This window comes from Apteryx rowi, unplaced genomic scaffold (genome assembly GCF_003343035.1).
Source record: "Apteryx rowi isolate R43461 unplaced genomic scaffold, aptRow1 scaffold_98, whole genome shotgun sequence".
NCBI classification, from domain to species: Eukaryota; Metazoa; Chordata; class Aves; order Apterygiformes; family Apterygidae; genus Apteryx; species Apteryx rowi.
In genome coordinates this window covers 893996-915134 of record NW_020451293.1, presented here as the reverse complement: position 1 = coordinate 915134, position 21139 = coordinate 893996, and the positions used below count along the sequence as shown (strand labels likewise).

The window sequence follows — 21139 nt, the reverse complement described above, 5'->3', positions numbered from 1 at the left end:
TTCGGGCATAAAAGACTACTAGTGCTTGGAGCTCATCCACAGCCTTATCTCAGCATAGCACTTTTGTGCCCTGCAATGATGATACCTTCACAAGAGAAGGGTTTGGCTCCATCCCAGTCCTGTCTTTCCCTCAGTGCTTGGTTTGTGTTAGTTGTTCCCAATCCTGTCTGTAGTGAGTCTGCTCCACGTAATCTTCAAATAAAGGGATTAGTTATTAGTCAAAGCTTTGCTATTTCTTATGGTTATGAAGTTGGTCTGTAGTAGGAAATTGCTGAAACAGACTATAAGGTATGAGTCTCCCCAAAGTTGTTTCAAAAGTGGGTAAAAGAGTGTATGGGTCAGTTTTTAAACATTTTCTAATTCAGGAAGGCCCATTGTCAAGCAACTATTTCCGCTGGTGCGTTGATTTCCAATCACTGTATTTCCCTGCTGCTTTAGAGATATGGTGTATGGTAATGAAAGTCAAATATGTGAAATGAAGTTGTGTAAATGTTCCAGTTAGCTCAGGTTATCCTTTTTGGACTGATTTTTAATTCTTGAAGATTGATCAGCTAGCATGCTTTATCCAAACTGTCATATCTTCTTTCTGAAGTTTGGTTTCTGGGGATTGCTAAGATGATGTTTCTAAATAAAAGACTTTGTTTGTCCAGTTAGTAAATGATGTTCTAATCTAATGTTCACAATATCATCTTTCCTCCCATGCATGAGGAGGGATAATCAATAAATCAGTCCAATGAACCTAGATTGCAGTTCTGTTAGAACTGAAAAACTGGTATAAAATGTTAATATATATTCTCAAAATTACAAGAACCTTTCTTCAAAGGTACATTGGTAGAACTTGRGAGTCTGTAAAATTAAGAGCTGAACAGCAAAGACTGGAATAGCAGAGCAAGAGGTGCCAAAGACTCCATGTAGTCTATTAGGGATGTTTCTATTGCTATCGATTTTTGCATGGAGAGCACTTGTATTCTGTAGTAATGTTGCCATTATAAAGCTCTTAGATCAGGGCGTGTTGGCAGACCAAATCCAGATTGTTTTCAAAAGCATGGATATTCGTGCAGCTGATAAAACTCAAACGTACTTTGCGTATCAGAGTATGTGAAATACTTTGGCTCAAAGCTTCATCACAGAGTATGCAGTGAAAACAGAAGTGGACCCTGCTCTTAGTGTGGGAACTATGTATTCCACTGTGCACTGTGGTGGAAGCAAGATGTATTTGTCCAGGTTTCAAAGTATTTTATTGTGCGTTTAGATGTAATGACAGGTCCACAGCAAAGTCAGAAACTTCTTGTGCCTTTGCTCCCTCCCTCCCCTTGCCTTCAGTTGGGAAAGGTATCCTGGATATTAATTAATGACCTAACTCAGCTCTCTCCTGCTGTGTATTTGTGCCTCTGTCTTGCTGCATATGTGTTGTATAGTGTGCTGGTGGTAGTGGCATGGGGCTGATTTGTAAGGGATTGAGGCTAAAGTTGTCTGGGGAAGCTTTCCAAAAAGAGTGGCGAATTAAAGATGTCAGAAGCAATAATGCCTGAGAAACCACTTGTTACCAGCAAATTAATGACTTGTTTGCTAATTAGCAGCCTAAGGCAAAGCTGAGGTAACACTCCTTACGATCTGGTCATTAATTCATTAGCAACTGATTTCAAGGGCAAGGTTGCTATTTTGAACAGTAATTGTATTTCTGATTTTGGATCATATGCTCTGCGCAAAATGTCTGCGCTTTTGAGTCAGAGTTTCCACTCAAAGCGACGGAGGGATGATAGGAGCGACCAAAGGCAAGTACTGATGGAGGAAATTTGAGGAAAGAAATAATGTGTCCTGTAGGTCAGACCTTCTGTACCCCGGTGTGTTCCCTCTCCATCTGCTGAGGAAACGACCGCTGTGGGCGGCCAGCTGTGCACACCCTCCAGCCTGGCGAGCTCCCTCCCCGGGGGAGGCTGGTGCTGCTGGGTGTTCGTGGCCGATGAGAGAGCGAGTTCCTCCCTTCCCTTATAAAGGGAGAGAGAAATCATCTCTACCGTCTCATCAGGCTTTGACTCCCCCCCACTCCCTTTTTTCTTTTCTTTGATGTGATTTTGGTAGTTCATGAAATCACTCTGATAAAATATTTTTGTGCRAGTCAGCAATTGTCTATAGTATTTGATTTAAGGCTGTGGGGTCCCATCAGCTTTAGAGTCTCAAGGTCGGTGATGCTCAGTCTGATGTTAGAGGACCTTGCCGGGGTTGGCCCTTCCTTCCTGTCCTTTCATTTTCCTTGCTAGTCCTGGCAGCGTTTCTTGCCTGCTTGTCTGGGACGTATGCCTGCCACACCAACCAGAGTCATGCCTAATTTGGCACAAAAGTGGCATTTGGAAGGCAGGAGCACTCTACTTGTGTGGACTGTTCTGGGATGGATATTGTTTCTTTGGAGACAGCTTCTCAGCATTGTGCTGCTGGGGCCTGAACCTGATAGTGACCACCACTAACCGCGGAGTGGAGCAGCCTGAAGTAGGCGCTGGTTTCCTTAACTTGCCAGAGGTGTTTCATGTGCTACTCTCTCAGAGCTGAAAACCAGTCTATCTAAATTATTTTCTATAGGGATTTTTTGGACTCTGTGAGGACTTCCTGAGATGATGACATTTACTTAAAGAAACAAAAAAACCCCTCCCCCAAACCCTTAAAAAAAAAAAAATTAAAAGCTTTGTGTTTCCTCTCTGGAAGCAGCATTATCCATGTTCTCGTGGGGCATGAGTAGCTCTTAATGGGGATCTTGCTGCGTCAGTACTTGGCGAATTGCGCAGCATGGTAAAAGGGGACACTGTGGTTTTGAAGATTAGAACGTGTGCACAGAAGCAAGGGGACCTTGTAGTAAGGTGAATATTTAGCTTCAGATCCCACCAGAACTTCAATGATAATAGCTTCATTCTGCCTTCAAAATTTTTCTCTGCATCTTTAGCAGGATAAGCCATTCTGTCAGCGAGGAATATATTGGCTTTTTTTTTTTTTTTTTTGGTCCATCACTGATGCCCCTTTGTGTAGTCTGATGTAAAGAGTATAACTGTAGAGACCTAGTATAGTGCTTTGTGGCATTTTAGGAAAGTAACTGCTGTTTAAATTAGTGGTCAAGGTTTTCTTTTAAGAAGAACTAGCACTCTGACATCATTACAAGATCTTCTCCCATAGGAAAAATGTACTGAACCTGTCTGTATCTCATGTCTCGTGGCTATATTAAATCAGCATATCAGATCTTTAGTTATTTTCTTTACAATATTTTTTGTTTTTTTTCCATATACCAAAAAAATATAGGTTCAGCATTCTTCCAGTATGCAGTTCCCTGGCTGACCCCCAGACATTATAGCACTATCACAGCCCATGTATTCTTAGGGCCAGTAATGCATGCATTCTGTAAGCTGCATGCGTTCCCTTCCTGAGCTAAGTTCTTAATCAGTTTTTAGATGTCGTTTTTTTTTTTTTTTTTTATCTTAAGAAACAAAATCCCTATTCGGGTCACTTGTTGGGCTGTGTGTTGTTTTCAGATTCAGTTATTGCTTGCTATATTGCTTTTCTGCCTTGTGGGAGCTGAGCCAGCTTCCTTCTCTGATTCAGAGAACTCCTTCCAGCAACAAGATTCTGACTCATTCCTGCTTGGCTTCCAGAGACCGTTTTGCTGCTAACTTTAGGCTCTTCATCTTTGCTAGTCAGCTTTTAGTAGCTTGGCATCTTTGGGAAGAATGGTGCATGGCTTTTCGAGCAGGAGATCCAGTTCTGTTAACTTCTGTATCTCTTGGCAAGTCATGGAAGAGGCTGTAGTTTTCCTTTCCTCTTCCAAACTGGCAGAATTTCTCTTAACTCAATATTCTGTCATCATAATCAGTAAAGAATTTACATCCAAATGTACATTGGAATTATCTACTTGTGGGAAAAAGTCATTATTCTGAACCACTTGCCATCTGCTATGCAGAATGCCAATAGATTTGATTAGTGACTGGGTTTGCAGGTTCAGTGGGACAGGGACCGTGCCATCTTATATGGTTTTGTGCAGTATTTTGCATATTGCCCCCTTCCTGCCCTTCCCCCCCCAAAAAAAAAGAAAAAGAAAAAGAAAAAAGTAACTTAAGCCTTAGGGATTGATAAGGAAGCCAGTTAAATTTGAGGCTACATCAAGCAAAGGCCAATGAGGAAACATAATATGAAGTCTTTCAGGGTGACCTGTTGGTTAAATGGGCAATGACTGCCTGTGTTTCGGCTTAGAACAAGTAAAAGGACAGGAGTTCATGTGGCATTTGGAGTAGATAAGCTAGAGAGCTTGAGTGTGCTTTGAGCAGGTTACGCGATCTCTTTGCATCAATTTCATCACTGAAATGGGGAGAATGCTGACTTCCAAAGGTTTTCCAAATTAAATGTTGTTATTGCTATATAAAACTGCTAAATACTAGTTTTATTCCACTTCCGTCCACATGTTTTAGAAGAGTTTTTGTTATTTCACGAAGAAAATATGGTTGGGTTAGGCTGTTTTCACTGAACATACTGTAGTGACAGAATAGGTTGTTGACACTATTGAGATTTGGACATTTGTGTTAACTCTTGTGCTCAGTGATAGGATCTAATTATTTACATAGGAGAAAATTTCGGAACAGCTTCTGTGTGTCTGTGAATGCAAGGAAAGGAGGTATCTGTACTGGAAAGGACAAGGGTGAACTGAGTGCACAAATTGCGGTGGGGAATCGTGTGGCAGCTTCAACATGCTGTCAAAACAGGAGTGGAGATTGGGAAGTATGTGAGTGATAAATTTTGTAGGATCACAGAGTTGCCCGGAAACTCATAGTGCTTTATAACTATGCGTTCATTAGGCATTTCTATAGACAAGGTAGTGAAAAAGGCAATCAGGTGGCCTATTCCTGAAATGCAGCTGTCTAGGGAAAGGGGCAAGGGGGAAACATTGCAGCTGTKCAGTAGTGTGCTACAAGCAGATGATACGATGAGGCGTACAGGAAAGATTTAGAAAGACARGAATACAGCTACTACAATACAACTCCAGCTGAAATTTGGAGGTAATGTCCCCCTTCTCAAGAAAATTGTCACAAGGTTTCACCTTTCCTTTTAATCCATCTCCTCTTATTTTATGCAATRTATTACTACTACTAGCTTTGTATTCAGTCCAGATCAGTGACAAAGCCTGATGAGCAGTGTTTTGAATACATAAGGCTGATCAGAAATATTTCCTTCCTGATGAGGCATGCAGTTTGTTTACACTGTGCTGGGTTATGTAGCGTAAATATTACCAAATTTTTAGCAGACACTTGGATATCTCTTAGGTTTCTTCAATTTCTCTTGCCAAGCAGCTGCAAAATGCCTCCTCCCTCTTTCATTCAAGCCACGTTACTGAGCTGACCCACAGGGTCAGGGAATCCCGTAGGCTGTAGTGAGGCCGTGGTGTTTGCGTTGTGACAGTGCAGCATCCTGTAGCCCGTGCTGAAAGCTAGCTTTCCTGGCTGCTTGTTCTGTGGTGATGAGTTTGTTATATGTGAATGAAATGCTTCAATTGTGTTTAATTTTCTGCTGTAAATGTCAAGGATGCAGTAATGAGAGAGGATGGAACCTTTCTATGTGCTGTGCATCGCATCCGTCTGGAGTTATTTTTCTGACATGTTAAAGAGAAGCCATCAGTGAGAGCCAACTGCTACCCAAGGGAGAAGGCAGTTTTACAGGTCAGCTAACCGCTTATTGGTTTTTATRTATGTACAATACAACACAGTAGCACTCTGCATTTGTGTGACCAAAACATCACTGAGCTTCATCTGAAATGCACATAAACACCCTAGTTATACACACACACTAACTAGCTGTATGACAAGTCTGATTCCTTCCCAACGTGCAGAGACCGCTGCTGTGTGCCCCAGGCTTTGCTCACAGTGTTACCAGTGCATCTCGTTGCTGACCTGCTACTCTCCAGGCTCTCTAAGGTAGTTGCAGTGGTGACTAACATGGTGCAGATAAACCTAGGTTTGCTCAAGCTAGCTCAGACACAGGTGGCAATCCAGTTATGCAGCAGAGAGTAGTTAATTCAGTTGTTGGTGGATTTTGCAGCCTACAAGGAATTTCAAGGAACCTRCAGGATTTAGGTTGCTGCCTGTAGCTATGTACTAGAGCTAGCTACTTTAAAGTTGGCTTATACGAGGGATCCTGCATGTCTTTTGCTTTTCGCTTTCCTAGTACGTGTGCCTAAATGTCTAAGTTTAGATACCTGCAGTCTGTATCTTGAGTTTTTTCTGAGCCTGCATGGTTTGCCAGAGTAAAAGGTAAAAACAGGATCTTGTTTTTAACTCCATCTGGGATCACTGTTCTACCTGGTAAAGCCAAGTGACAGTGTGGTAATCACCGTAGAGTTACAGGTATTTTTGCACTAGTCTGAAGAGCTRCCAAGTCCTAAAGCATTAAAGCTGTATCTACACTTGGCTAGTCTAATTTTTCAGCTGGATGGAAGGAGTAGCAAATACATACGCATCTTCCTGTTCTCCTTTACTTTCCAATACTGAGTCCATACTTTTCCTTTCGAAGAGGGAAGCTGTCAGCAGCAACAAGCACTTAATAACCATCACTGTGCTGTGTTTGAAACTTTATGCCTATAGGGTCTATATCCTGATGATATTGCCTTAATCATTTCTTGCAGTAGGTGTCTGTGTGTGTGTGTGTTTGAAAGCTGTGTTGCTCCTTGATTAATTGCTGGATGTTTAGACCAGCACTCTTCCTACTAACCCAGAACTTGCGATGGAAATTCTCTAAGAACCTTGCTTTAACCTCCCAGATGCTCAGCACTTCTTCATAGGGTTTATATCCACGTAGAAATGAATTTACCGAGACAAATGAATGCAGTTATTGACCAGAGCAGCCRTTACCTGCTGCTATTGAACAGCTAGGAGAGGGTTAAGAAGAAAACCTCTTGTGAGCCTCTAGATTGGCCCTGACTAAGATGAATGTCTAATTCACTCCCAGCGTCCTTACTGCTGCCAGTAATAAAAAGCTTGCTTCACATATTCACCCCACTGCAGACRTTTCTCTTAAATTAAATATCAAGAGGACATATAATAGCACGATTCCACGCCAAGCCAATATTATCAGATTGATGTCAGCAGTGATAATAGAAGAAGGATAAGTTGATGAGATTTCATTTATTAAATAAAGTAAAGGGAATACGCAGTGTTAGAGAGGATTTGGTAACTCTTGGTGTGTCAAAATGCAGCAAGATCCCCCTTGTTCTGTGCTTACCTCAAGGGATAGCAGAGAGAAGGATGTCCTTTGTTTCTTTTTAAGAAAACCTCTCCCTTCTTTTCCAGACAAAGACCTGATTTAGACTGCTCAGTGGGAGGGGGAGAGGAAGATCAGAAATCATGGATTTCGTGTGTATGTAGCCTTCCTCCCCATTGGGCAGCAGAGAAGCAAAGGTCCATTTCGCCAGTATGATAAAGGAGACGCTGCTAAGGGTTTTTTTCTTCCCCCCCCCCCCCCCCCCCCCGTATCATCTTTTCCTCTTTCCCACCTGTCATCTTTTCCCTTTTCCTCTAAACAGAGGAGAGCATGTATTACTGGTTTGATCTTTCATATTCTGTTTGTCCTGCATTTATTTCTGAGGTATTGTCAGAGCTCATCTCCCGTGCTTCCCTGTCCGTGGATGGTATCCTTGCCCCTCCCATCCCAGCCTTTCCCTCTTGCCTTTTTCCTAGCTCCTGTAAGCGGGCCTCTTGCATCTGTTTTGATAATAGTTGTAGGAATCCTAACACGTTCTATTTTAAGCACAGGCTAATTGCCTACCCTTTTCTGGAGGTAGTATGCTATTCTTAAAACAGTGACCTGTTTTATAAGAAAGGTCTGTATTCTAACCTCATCCCTACTCCACCATATTCCTTCCCCTCTTAAGAAAGAATAATAAGCTTCAAAAAGAATGACATGTTTACCAAAAGCAGTGTAGTGGAGGGTCCAGAAGATGAGTTTTATAAGGGGTAGTTATTGCCAGTAGCCTTGAGCTGGGCTGAGGTTGAAGGGAGGTAGCTGACAACGGTCTACCTCCTTTGGAAGTTAGCCTGCCATTGCTCTCTAGAGATGTTAGAARCTCTGCTGGACTCTACCAGGTTTTTCATGTTTAATTCCTTTTCCTTTCAGTTATGAAGGAGTAAGGCAAGACAACTGTAGGGTGCGTCTGGTGTATAGGGCTGTAATTCCCACTTGTATGCAAATGCTGCAACCTGAAGTTAAAAAACACTTAATGTAAACAGGAGAGTGACGTCCCCTTGAGTGAGTAGATAAGAGCTAGGACAGGAGTAGTGCTTGCTGTGCTGGGAGGAGAGCTTTTCAGGCATTTGTTCACCAAAGCAGTTCAAATACCCTTTTTCGGTCCAGATGGGCATGAGAATTAGTCTGCTGGACGTGGGTGACTTGTATACTCCCTAACTCTGCAGGATATGCTTCCTTACCGTGAGCTTGCATTTGCTTCTAGACTTAGATTCATGGATCACGCTGCATGGTGGGGCATAGTGGCGGTTATCTCCTGAGCAGCACTAGCTTCCAGCACTGAAGTGAAATGTCATTCTCAGTAGGATTTAACTGGTTTTGTTGAATTTCCAGTTCACTTGTGAAGGCATTCATAAATTGGTTTGCATGATTTCTGTTGATAATTGCCTTAACTGACTTTGTGTTACATTGATTAGTTTCTCTAAATCTGTTTTGAGAAGCTGGTGCTATTGATGCATAAATGGAGTTTGAGATTTTATTTTGAAGAAACAGCAACTTATTGATGCGAGGAGAGTATTTTTGTTATGATTCTGGGTACCTGGAATTCAGTTATCCAATAAATCCTCTATGTTGTGGGAAGCGGCATGTATGGACGCTGATTTTTAGGTGCTCGCTGTGCAACGGATGCTGTCTCATACTGGGTGATCCCTTGCCTCTGGTAGGCTTTAGGCAGCCACAGGCACTCTGCAGCTTCTCGCTTACCACTGCTTGGCTTTTAAATAGCGCTCTGCTCTGTGGTCTGAATATCAAGGTGTCTCCTAAATAAGGAGACTGTCTAAGCCCGCAAATAAGTCCTAGCTTTATATTTACTCTAGGCAATGAAGCCTGATGCTGTAGGAGGTATGTGAAGGAACAGACAAAAAAGGCTTAATTGGCTTTGCTGGCATGGAGAGCTATGGGAATCTCGAACATGCTTCTAAATATTTCTCAGAGGTGTTTGTGTGATATTGTTCGGTTCAGATGAATATAGACCATTTTGTGACATGCTGTACCTTTTTCCCCTCCTGGCTCTCTGCATGAAAATTGCAAAATGCCCTTCAGTTTAATGTGGCTGAGTTTAAAAAAAACTAATTTTAAAAGTCTTAACTTTTTCAATGAATTGAGGGATTTGGTGGTATTTCCTGACCTGGTATTGTTTGGTATCGTTTCCACTGTCTCATTGATTTGATTAGAGTGATATTAAAGTTAGTGACAGCAAAAGGCCAACATTATGAGTTTCTGAAGCTCTCTGAGTTCTTTTCTATTTCAAAATTTGAAGATTTTTTTAAAATACGGATTTTTTACAGAGGCTTTTATGATGATATTCTGTTGAACATACAAAATTACAAATGCACACTAGCCTCTAGGAACCATATATGGAATATATATTTCTCCCAAAGGCTGTAAGATTAGAAAGGGGCTGAAAGAAGAAGTCTGTGTGGTATTTTTGGTGGTTTCTGATCCAAATATTGGTGTTTGATAGGGTGACTGTTGTGATGTTACTATTAAATTCTTAGTCTGGCCATGTATGTTGGCAGTATAACTGAGGGCTGAAGAAGTCTCATTTGGAGTTTCTCAGCCAAACTGTTTTGAGGAAGCACCCAGGTTGCTGATAGGCAAAGGACAGAATATTTTTTTCCTCTTTTGTCCTTTTCCCTTGCCTTCCTGAGCACCCTACAAAAACAAGCATGGTTTGGAAACTCATGTCTGAGCTCTCCAAAACCTTTTAGAAGATCTTGCCTTAAGATCTTAATAGTCCTAGAAATCTGTTTGTTTTACCTGATGGAAAGAAACCTGCCCCAGTAGTAGGTCAGGTTTCCTCCCTGTCTGACTCTGAAGCACTATTGCTGAATGGGCAGCTGCTGTTACTGTGGCAATGAGCATATATCATCACGTGGCATTTGAGCCTGCCTGTAGCATCAAGCGCTTTGGAAAGAAGAGGTGCATCTGAGGTGTGGGCACAGATCTGTAACCATACTGGGGCGGAATATGCAAGGAATTAAATGGATTTTTGTTTTGGGAGGCTGCATCTGAGAACTGCTATACCTAAGCATATGTTCACTGTCCTCATGTAAAATATACCATGGCAATAGTACTGCTAATTCCTGCAATTTATGTCTGCGTGTCTGTGCAGCTGATGACACTATCGTTAGTGTGTTAGTGCCTTTGTCACTGGCAGCGCTTTGCAACGACCTTCCCCTTTATTGGTACTGTTGCTGATGATGTGCCATATGTACACATGCACATTACAGTATACCTAGAAACATCTCTAATTGTTCTTGGGTAGCTGTTAATGCCACTTATGGGGTATGAGTACTAATTACTTCAGAAATGCAAAGCAACAGATATCTGGTCTTCCTATTATTCCTTGCTTTTTCTGGTCACTAGGAGGACTGCAGTGTTTCCAACCATGTTGGATTTTTTGAAGTGTTTAAATAGATGAGAATTCAATAGATTGAGGTGGCTCATTTAACAAGCCCATTCAGTCTCTCATCAGACTGTTGCAGATCTTCTGCAGGCCCAGCCGAGATTCCTAAGTTCTGCCAAAGATTTCCAATGTGACTTGGGGAAATCACTGAACCTCTTGGAATTGATTTTCCTAACTGTAGAGGAGAAATGATGTTTTATCTAAGGATAAAACACAACCTCCCTCCTCCCCCAACCTAGAAAGAGTATGCTCTTTCTTTCTGCTAAGTACTCTGGATTTTTCAGCTGGAAGACGCTGTTGGCCATTTGACCCGCTTTGAACGCTGTTCCCCCTGGTTTTTTTATTTTCTAGGACTAGGTGACTCCAAGACAAAATAAGTATTTTTGCCACTAGTAAAGTGGTAGTAAGTAGGTGAGAACTTGTTTTCATGCCTCTTCTATTCTTGTTTGCTCTGCAGGAGGAGGAGCACTGATCCTGTCTGTGCAAGGCTGCAGTCAGAAATTCTGAAGTGCTACCAAGAAAACAAACATGAAGTGCTCAAATGCTCAGAGCTGGCTAAGGAGTATCAGCGCTGCGTTAGTGCGGCTCAGAAGGTAACAAAAACTTCCCTGGTGTACTCACTGGCTCTGCTGTCTTGTTTTGCACGGTGTTTTCTTATGAGAAGTGTCTCTGAGTGCTGTGATCTCTATTGGTCAAATTGCAATGTTCCTAGAAGACAGATTTTCCTCAGGATCTGGTTTTTTACTTTCACATTTCCCACTCACACTGTGGTATGTCCCAATATCTCTTCTATCAGCAGATGCTGTTGTGCTGACCTGGCACCAAAATAGTAGTATTGGCACTCCTAGGTTTCAAAGTCAGTCACAATGTTTTTCCTAAGTTTTACCGTTCTGCAAACGGTAGGCAAATTCATTTTTGTCAGCAATATTTTGAATGGACTCTGAACATCCTTGCTCCTATTATGGGACCTCGCAATTGGAAGACGTGCTTTCTTTCATTACTGCGTGAAGAAAGCTTCTTTCAGAGATGCAGAGCCTTAGTAGCTTCTGTTAATGCCTTAGGACTGTGGCTGCTYAGCACCTTGGAAGAGTATTGGGCCATTTAAACAAGTAAAAGGAAGAAAGGAAAAATGCAGTGTTTGGATGTTATGACTAGGATGGTCTTGAGGAAGTGATAGGGAAGAAATAAGCTGCTGTTTGTGATGTCCAGAGTGTAAAGGATGCTGGTCCCTGAATGAGAATTTGCTTGGTCAGATGTCCCTCAAGGACAGACTCTTGGTGGAGAAATTCTTCAAAGGGTGCTGAGGCTGTAGTAGGGTGGATTGGGGGAAAGGGATGGAGCCTTCTGGGAACAGAAAACTGAGACTCCTCACGGGATTACTAATGTGGGGGGGGGGGAAGGTGGAGATTTCATAGAAACAGTCTTTCTCTGTCGCATTAGCATTGTGAAGGAAAGCTGTATGCCTGATTTAAGTATAACATGAAACAAGCTGCCAGCCGGCTCCCAGAAGAAGCCCGACAGAAGGAGATGGGAAAATTGTCAGGATATATTAGACCAAATGTTGTTGCTAGTCCTAGTGGAATTTTTTTCCTTCCTGTTTACAAAGAAGGTCTTTGTATGTCTGCAAATCAGCAAGGTTAAAGCTGCCAGGGAAAGGGCTTTTCTCTGATATCTTTAAAGTCCCCAGCTCCCAAAACGTGTGGTTTCTTTTTTCTTTCTCAGCTTTAAAGGCATGTGGTGCCTGTGCTGCTGCCGCGCAATCCATGCCCCCTGTGGCTGTGTGCAGGGCGCTGGCGCATCTATTGCCAGCCTCTGTTACCTGGTGCTTCCTCCTTGCCTCCTGTAAATCAGGCTTGTAGCCTTTTCAGTGGAGTATATCTTTAGCAAATGCATTTACCAATACATCTTTATTGTATGCAGTGCGGGCGGAATGTGATTACCAAAGAAGACAGATTGCATTAAACTTCAGCATATTTGCAAGCTGCGGCTCCAACCCGCCTGAGAAAGGGGCTGGGAGGCTGCCAACCCTGAGCCCCAGCCCAACGTTATTAAAGAGTAAATTGGAAGCTGAATGACTGGTAACAGCAGAGGGCAGTGAAAGATCCTATTAACTTGGAGCTTTCTTGGATTTGTGCGGTGGGGTTTGTTTTTTTGTTTTGTTTTGTTTTGTTTTTTAGTATGCTTTCTTTATAAGGCAAAAACCAGGAGTGTTCTTGGTTCCCTGAGTGTCCAGTGAACTTTGGAGTTATTTTTCCTGCTGTTTGGGAAACTTTCTGGAAGGATCAGTGCATAGGACATTAATTTGCTCTGGGTGATGACAAGGCGACAGAAAATCTCCTTGCTGTGTTTTAAGAAGGGGCAAGACACTAGGAAATGGGTAACTGAGTCTCACAGCTAGATATAGGCATTAAAAGATTCTACAAGAGCAAATACAAATAAAACTTACCTGTAAGCCAGTACATCTCCTGTGGTTTCCTTTATCCAAGGACACCTCAAGCCCTGACAATTTGCCTCACTGCTCTTACTGAGCACTATGACTCCTGAGATGCAGGTAGCAATTGTGAGCTGTTGTTTTTTCACGAAGGACTTTAAATCTCCCTCCTCTCTTCCCCTTTTAAGCTGCTATTTTTCTTTAAGCTTAAATAAGCATCTTCTACCAAAAGGCTTTCAGTTTCATGCATTCCTCATTCAGGAAATTCAGTTTGGAGGATTTGGGAAAGAGGGGACAGAATCTTTTTTTTTTTTTTTTTCTTCTTTCTTTCTTCCTTTTTAAACACAATTTGTTTTCTGGGACAGGAGGATGTTGTAATCAAAGCTGGATGTGTGACTTCAGCTCACTTGCATGCTGGTGATTTGTTCTTCTGCTTTTCACTAAAGATTTTATAAGGCTTGGTGARTATTCTTTAATGAAGCATCTGGTTCTCTGCGAGTTTCTTTTGATGGCTGGTAAAAATGTCTCCAGGGTGCAGTATACATTTAGACTCAGAGAAGAAAGCTCTAGATTTCTAGAATGAAAATTACAGCTCGCAGTGGATGACTACAGTTCCTTGCATCTTCCCCCTTACCGTGTTGGTTTGAGACCATTCCTTTGGGCACCCGTTTGCCTTCTGCTCTGCGCATCTCTGAGTCAGGAAGTTGGATGCATCCTCAGTTGCTTCTGCCCCACAGACAAATATGTCAAGTAATCATTTCATGAATTTTGAAATTCATTTTCTGCTCTCATTTCCTGCGCAGGCCCTCTTACTGGAAAAAATTACTTTGTTGTAGTGCTGATATGACTGATGTTACCTGTTCCGTATGTTTTCTGATCGTCGGGGCTTTTTTTTTGTAGTCAAGGGAGAGAAATAGGCACCACTAGAACACATCTGATCCTAAAGCAGCCATCTAAAATGGGTCAGCTGAATTGCCATCCGCAAGCGCATATTCCTCCCTGTTGGTTAGGAGGTGCGTCTAGACCGTGAACTCCAAAGTTAATGCCTATGTTGTGGGTGTTTACAGAACTATGGGAGCTGGATCCTGTTCTGACTGTCAGCGCTGTAGCCGGCATGCTCTCGACTTGCCTTGTTTAACTTGCTAACTTCCCCACTTAAGCCATGCTGAACGTTAAGCTGTGGTTGTGCGGTCCCTGGCTCGCTGCGGTGGCCTCAGCCCGCCTGGGCTCTGTGTTGCTCGCTGCCGCCCGAGTTTTGCTTATGTTGGAGTCCGCTGGCTGTATGTCACCGTAACGTCTGCTGTTTAAYTTAGGAGTGTTTTATCTTTTCTGGTGGTCTGTTTTCATGGCTCTGCAGAACTTCAGCTACGGCATAAAAATCACTGGTTTTAAATCTAATAAAAGCCGGGATAATGGGACGGYTGTGGGAGGGGCAGTTCCCATTGTGTCTTTTCAATTTGCCTGGAGTTTATTGACCGCAAGTTTCACCAAGAGCTACTGCTGCCGTCAGATAATGAGAATTGAAAATTGCTGCTGCTGTTTCCCCGAGKTTTTATCTCGTGCCAATGAGAAGAGGGTGTAGAAGGAAAAGGAGAGTGGGCAGTGGAAATGTGGGTAATTTCTTTCTTTGAGTTCAGATGGAAGGGAAAAACAAATGAAACTTTTTTTTGGTCTGAATTCTGTTACTGAATAGTTTTCCTCCCCCTGCAAACGTGCACTGACATACAAGCTTTTTAGAACGTTTGTGTGACCCCGCTGCTTCCTTTACTTCCTATTCGCACCCACAGGCAAGTCTGAATTTCCCTGGAGTTTTATTTGGTTAATTTGTTACATGATCAGTGGTTATACAAGGGGATCTCTGACCAGCTGCCACTTGAGAAATGTGGCCTCTGGTGACCATATAGTAATGTGGTTTGAGAATTTGAACAGTACCTTCTTCTGGCACATGCGTGCAGAAGGATGTGGCCCAGTGAAGAGCATGTATCCCTCTTTTCCCAAGTGCTCTCTTAGTGTGTCTTTAGATGCCTGTCTTTCATAGAGGGACCCAGCTGAAGTTTGTGCACTCTAGCTCCTGGCCAAACCAAGTTATAAAGAGCTGCATACTCAGACACATGTATTCCCTTGTCAATAGGAGGTGTATACATTGAGCTGGGAGCCATTCATAATTCTGCAGTCTTTCGCTCTCCCTATTCTACATCCAGCTTCTCATGAGTCTGCTAGACATAACAGACAAACGTAAACCTGCTTCTATTAAGGCTTTAGGGCTTGTCTACATAGGGAGATTATAATGCAATAAACTGGAGAGTGAGTTTATTGTGCTGCAACTTCTCTGTATATGGACATTCTCAGTTAGTAATGGAAGTGCAGGGAAAATTCACACTCTCATTTGCTGTGAGTCACTGTGCTATGCAAACAAGCCCTTGCAAAACACTCTGATCTCACTAGATTCCAGCAGAGGTAGACTTTTAATGTAACCTTGAGCATACGGCATTCTCCTTTACCCTTGACTGTAATAAAAGGTAACGTGATCAATCTACTGTTTCTAATTTTCCAAGTCATCCTTGTGAAAGCCTGGTTCCTGTTTAACACACAGGGCAGAGCGGTGCAACTCTGCCTGAAGTTTGCTTTTAATTTGTGGGCGGTGACCTGGATTATTGTTACCGAGAAGATGCAGCAGATACGGTCACGCAGTGTCCCATCCTGATCGAGTAGCTTCGCTCGAGTGTCTTGATTCCTGCTGGAGCATGGCCTGCCGGGAGCTGTCGTTTCTGCAGCCTGAATCTCTGTCTCCTTAATAGAATCAGCTTTTGGATGCATTGGATGCCATGGGCTGCACTGCAGGTATCTCCGATCATCAGGTAGTATTAAGCTCCCTTTATAGAGCTGTTTCCATTCTGATAGATTGCAAAATGCTTTATATAGGCTTTGAGTTATATCGGTTTTGAGTTAAAGATTAGTGGTCTGCATGCAGAACACATGACTGGGGGAAGAAGACTTTGGCCAGGTATAGTGAGGAGAGTATCTGTGCTTGAGAAATGCCGGGATTTTTTTCTTTTTCTGAGATTCTGCAGAGGTAGATCTTAGCTGTTGAAGTCTCATAGAGAAGATATATTTATATCACACAGTATGCTGCTTGAAATACAGTTTATCTGACTTGGAATGCTTTAGGGTTGTTTGAGCTTTCTGAAATTCAGCTTTGTGGTTTCAGATAAATCTGTGTATTTTGTATCTGGAGTAGGATGCTCAGCCATCCTCYGTCAGGTGGATACGTGCCCTACCTTTCGTCTGTCTGTCCCTGTTCAAAGCAAACATAACTGTAAAGTGTTTTTCTTGCTTTCTCTGTAAAGTCAATTCTGTCTTTTAATCTTTCTTTCTTCCAACCTTTATTTGTGCAAACGCTGTGGTGATAACACTATCGGAGGAGTTTATGACTCAATAAATGGCCCCCACAAGGGAATCAGTGGAGAGGCCGCAAGCTGCAGGCAGCTGCTGTTTATTTAGTCATAAACACAGAGGAGAGCCGCGTTGGATTAACTGTACCCAAGCATTCCTCTGACCTGTTATTTGCAAAGGTGAAAATGATCCACATTTTGCTTCTAATTATAAAGGATGGAAACAGTTGTTGTTTTGATTTCAGAGCAGCAGTTCTCGATTCTGGTGGGTCTTTGGTGCATATTCAAAAACGTTTCATATCCCCAAGAGTTCGTCAGTGGATAAACCAAAAATATAGAGCTGCTGAAAGGATGTAAACCACCATCTTAATATATGAGGCATGTCCCAGAGTAAAGTGCTGGCCTACTTAAAATGGAAATGGCTGCTGCATCCCCCCTGTATTTATGAAGCTGAAGGCATAAGTTCTTTATTTGCTCTGTATCACAACACTTCACAAAGCCCTGATGTTCCCCAAAGCCTGGCGTATTGTCAGCACTTACTAACCCATGTGAACAACTACCTTTCTCTATCTGCTGTTTGCAGTCCACCTATTATGTAAAGCCCAAATGTGGCACCTTCTGGAATTTGTCATTTTCAAAGAAAACAAGAGCATAAATAAGCTTAAAACTTTTCTGCACAGTTGGCTTCAAGGCTCCGCTTCCATACCSTGCATCTCCTAGTCTGAAAGGAGGACTTGATGACCCCATTTCTCTTCTCCAAAACGGTCTACCACGTGCATTTATTTTTGAATTTGTTTTGTTTTTTTGTTTTTTTTTGACATTGTTTCAGTGAGGCAAAACTACCTTTGGGTTTAATTTCTCTCTTAATGGTTCTGATCTCAGGTATACTGGCAGGTAAAGTTAATCTAAATATGCATAAATACACACAGATCATTTTGAAGCCACTTTGGTTAAAAGAGAGAAAAAAAAAAGTTAAGACACTGTTACAGTTCTTGAATTTGAACTCTGGTATTTTGCCACATTTAAAATGTGGTCTGTGCTACAGATCTATTTGATTTGAAAGTTGGTTTACCTGAACCAGTATAAAAACAGTCTGAAAGTTTTCTATAATAAAAATATTATAAGAGCTATCCAGTCAGGAATGACAAGTCATAGCATTTGACTTTGTACTGCGATGTGGTCTTTGAGTGGGTGAATCTGAAAAGCTTCAACTGAAGCTGAGTGTYGTAATTTCAGGCACAGTAAGGCCAAGCACTATCAGGAAGGGACTGCTTTTCTCTCATGTACAGCTATTAGTTTCCCCCCCCCCCCCTTAAATTAGTGGGCATATACATGGAGCTGCTGTATCTAACAGGATTCCCTAATTCTGTGTTCTCTATATGATGTGATGGTCAGTGTTCTTCTGAGAACAGTAGCCTGTCTGTATTTGATAGAGCTTATCTGGTATGGGAAATAGTTGCTTGGGAGTGAGTGAGTGTTGTGATGTATCATGCTGTTTTAATACCAAAATTTTTTTCACAAAAGATTTGTAGCACTGTGTTGGCAAGTTGGAAGTGGTAATTCTTACCCAGATTAATTCTGGGAGACTGATGACCAAGCAGTCTTGGACAGAAGGAAGTTGATTTCCAATTTTTGAACTATGTGTTTTGCTGCTGAAGTTAGATTGAAACAGATCCACAAAAATTGCTGTTGATAGCAAGTGCTGGCTAGAAGCACAAGGTCAGTGGTCAAATGCCTTCACACTTCCAAGATGTTCCAAAATAGCCCTGGCTTTCGTAACTTTAGCGATAATGTTAGATCCTTTCTCGGATAACTTAGCTGTAACTTGGAAAATTATATCTGTGATGCCTAAGTCCTCATGGCAAACTGTGGAAAGAAGATTTGTTATGTTCATTGCTGGTCATAGTCTGCACAGGTGGTTTCCTGCTACATGCAGTTTTCAGGTTTCACACACCATCCACCAACTGGCTTTTTTAGCAGATCTTGAGGCTGGACGGCTTGAGGAGTAATAGTAGGATTTAATGCCTTTGCCGATCAGTTGAATCTGCCTGTGTAGATAGCATATAGAAGGGTTAGTCTGGTGGCATTGGTCCTGATCCAGTGGAAGAGTTGCTACTGAGCAAACAAGACCATTATAACTAGCCTTTTTTTGCAGTGCCAAAGAGAACTTGAGAAGTTAATGAACAACGGAATGAACCCCCCCTATTAGTAGGAAGTTAATCCCTTTCTCAGTCAGAGCTATGTGGTGTTGAAGGAGAAGGCTTGGGGAAGTTGTCCTCATGCTGCTTGGTTGCTCTCCCCACAAAGGCTCTCTGTCCAAGACCGTGAAGCTTTCATCTTTCACAAAATCTAAACTTTATGAGGAGACTTCTTTCTGCCTGGTGCCTGCATTAATTACTTATGGTTTTCATGGCTTTGTGACACTGCCTTGCTGTCTAATACTCCTCCTTCTCTGGAGATATTTCCTAGTGCACTTGAAATGCTTCCTAAGCAATTTAGCACTATCAGTCCTAGCTGGGCCTTTTCAAGCCATTTTAAGTAATCTTTCTGCACTTTAGTGCTCCAATATAGGACCAAGATGTATTGAAGTCAATGTGTCACAGTGACTTGAACATAGTGCTGGAGTCATCTCTGCTGCTGATACTTTGTGATCTGCTGGCAAGAAACTTGATCTTTTGGTTATAACATCTTTGTGGGATGTTAAAGGTCTTTGTGGGGGCCTAGAAGGGTTGGTGAAGGGCTCTTTGAGACCTCTGGACTCACAGAATGTGTCCACAAAAATGCCACATATTGGAATTAGAATTTTGTTACCTTTGTAATGTGAGGGAAGTGGTTACTGAAGGCTTGAGTTAGATTGGTGTTGCAGCATCATGTGTATCATGTTGTTCCTAAAGTTGGAGAAGCTCATAGCTCTACTGTGTTAAGCCCGAGTGTGTGTCCAGAAATGCAGACAAAATTATTTTGACAATGTGTTCGCTGTTTGTCCCTGCTGAATGCCAATTTGTCCTGTATAAATGGATTTCAGGTTCAGCCAACCTCCATCTCTGAATTAGTCTAATGAGGTATCGTAGGTAGGGTTTAAAGGTCATTTTGAGAGCAGCTGGCTCCCTGCATATATTAGGGGGAATGATTTTAAAAATAATGCTGTTGGAAAGCTGTTGATTTAACTTTTCAAATATCTGTAGCCTGTAAAATCTCTGCTCTTCTGCCTCTGTCCTTCAAGCTCTCTGCTTGCCCTCTGCCTGCTTATCTTTCTGTCATTTCCGATTACCTCCACCCATCTGCCTCTGCATTTTATTCCACTCGGTTTATCAGTCCATGTTTGCTTCCCACAAGGATGGGGTTTATTTTCCTGAGCAGATCATCTGTTGGGTTACTCCACTGAGCTGTGTGGAAAAAAAAGATAAGGGTTACTTGGTTCGGTCTATAAGTAAAGCAGTATTACGTTGTTCTTTTATTGGGGGACTGGGGGCTCTGAGCAACATCCAGTGCATCTGCAGCCTTTTTGTTTGTTTGCAGATACCTAGTTCCCATCTTAGAATGAATTTAAAGCTCATGAAAGGACATTTCAGGGTTTAAAAAAAACACAACAGATTAAAGAGTGCACAGTGATCGTTCCAGCTTCCTCTCTGTGGACTGTATGCTTCAATCCTGACCTGATCTGAATGTTTCGTATGGAAAAAGAGAATCCTTTTCTTCATTTACTTGATGTTTGGATTCTCCTCTAAGTTTGCCAGCAAGGGTGAAGGTGGTTCCAAGTGATCTGGTGATCCTTGTGTTGTGGACACTGTCTTAGAAACTGGAGGGAACACCCACTCATCCAGGTCATGCAAGCCTTTGCCAGGAGGCAGTGTCCTTCTGCCGGATTTGAGCTGGTACTTCCCACTGCGTGTATGGGTTTCTGGACCTTTGAATTGCCTTTCCAATAGTTTGAAGCTTGGCTAACAAGGTTACATCCTCAGGAAATTGGTTATTTGAACTTAAAAATTAGATAACTGAAGCTTAAAAATTAGTAAGATGATAGCAGCTGGAGCATTTTTCCCCCTTCATTCAGATCGGACTGCTGTAAAGTTTTTACATTTTGTTTATTCTGTATATTCCCCTGTTTAGAACTGTGCACTGTGCCAACTCAGCTATCTGAGCTATTAGATTTCTGACTAGGAGACACCTTTCTTCTTTAGTTATTTAGTTAACAGGACTTTCTTTCTGTTCTGAGGTTTTTCTGGGTAATGGGCTCTCGATTGTCATGGAAATAAGTAAGTGATACTGGACTGAACTGATTTGTGGATTCTGATTGCTGCTTATTAGGGGATAAGACAAGCAGTGCCTGCTGCATGGTGGGTCCCTGCACTGCTGCTGTCTGAAAGAGGCTCTGCTGTGAGTTCACTGATAGGACTGTGAGCCTTTGGGTCAAGGACTGAAACTGTGGTTGGCAAAGTGATTATCTGGGTGCTTCAGAATTGGAGGGAGGCTCAGAAGAGGAGTCTAAGTAAACACATCTTCATGGTATAAACTTCAGGAAGAACTACTTAATCTTATGCCAATATACTCCTTTAAATAATAATAAAAAAAAAGTTTCTAAATATTAAGGAAGTGAAGTTTTATCTTCTAGCTGGGAAGCAGGGCAAGTAATATACTCTGTTT

The 21139-nt window shown here is 42.1% G+C and overlaps 1 protein-coding gene across 8 annotated transcripts in view; it reads left to right on the top strand.

Moving 5' to 3' along the window:
• Positions 1 to 21139, top strand: part of CHCHD6 (coiled-coil-helix-coiled-coil-helix domain containing 6) — a 116405-nt gene that overhangs the window by 67243 nt on the left and 28023 nt on the right. For 3 of the 8 annotated variants that reach the window (XM_026055054.1, XM_026055060.1, XM_026055059.1), the window contains 2 exons: positions 11130 to 11265; positions 13469 to 13564. In XM_026055054.1, the coding sequence (XP_025910839.1) occupies positions 11130 to 11265; positions 13469 to 13558 (226 nt within the window). In that variant the 3' untranslated portion in view covers positions 13559 to 13564. Of the gene's footprint in view, positions 1 to 5552; positions 5688 to 11129; positions 11266 to 12592; positions 12761 to 13468; positions 13565 to 15658; positions 15925 to 21139 lie in introns of those variants that run through there. The other 5 variants (XM_026055056.1, XM_026055058.1, XR_003251796.1 and 2 more) reach the window with 4 other exon arrangements.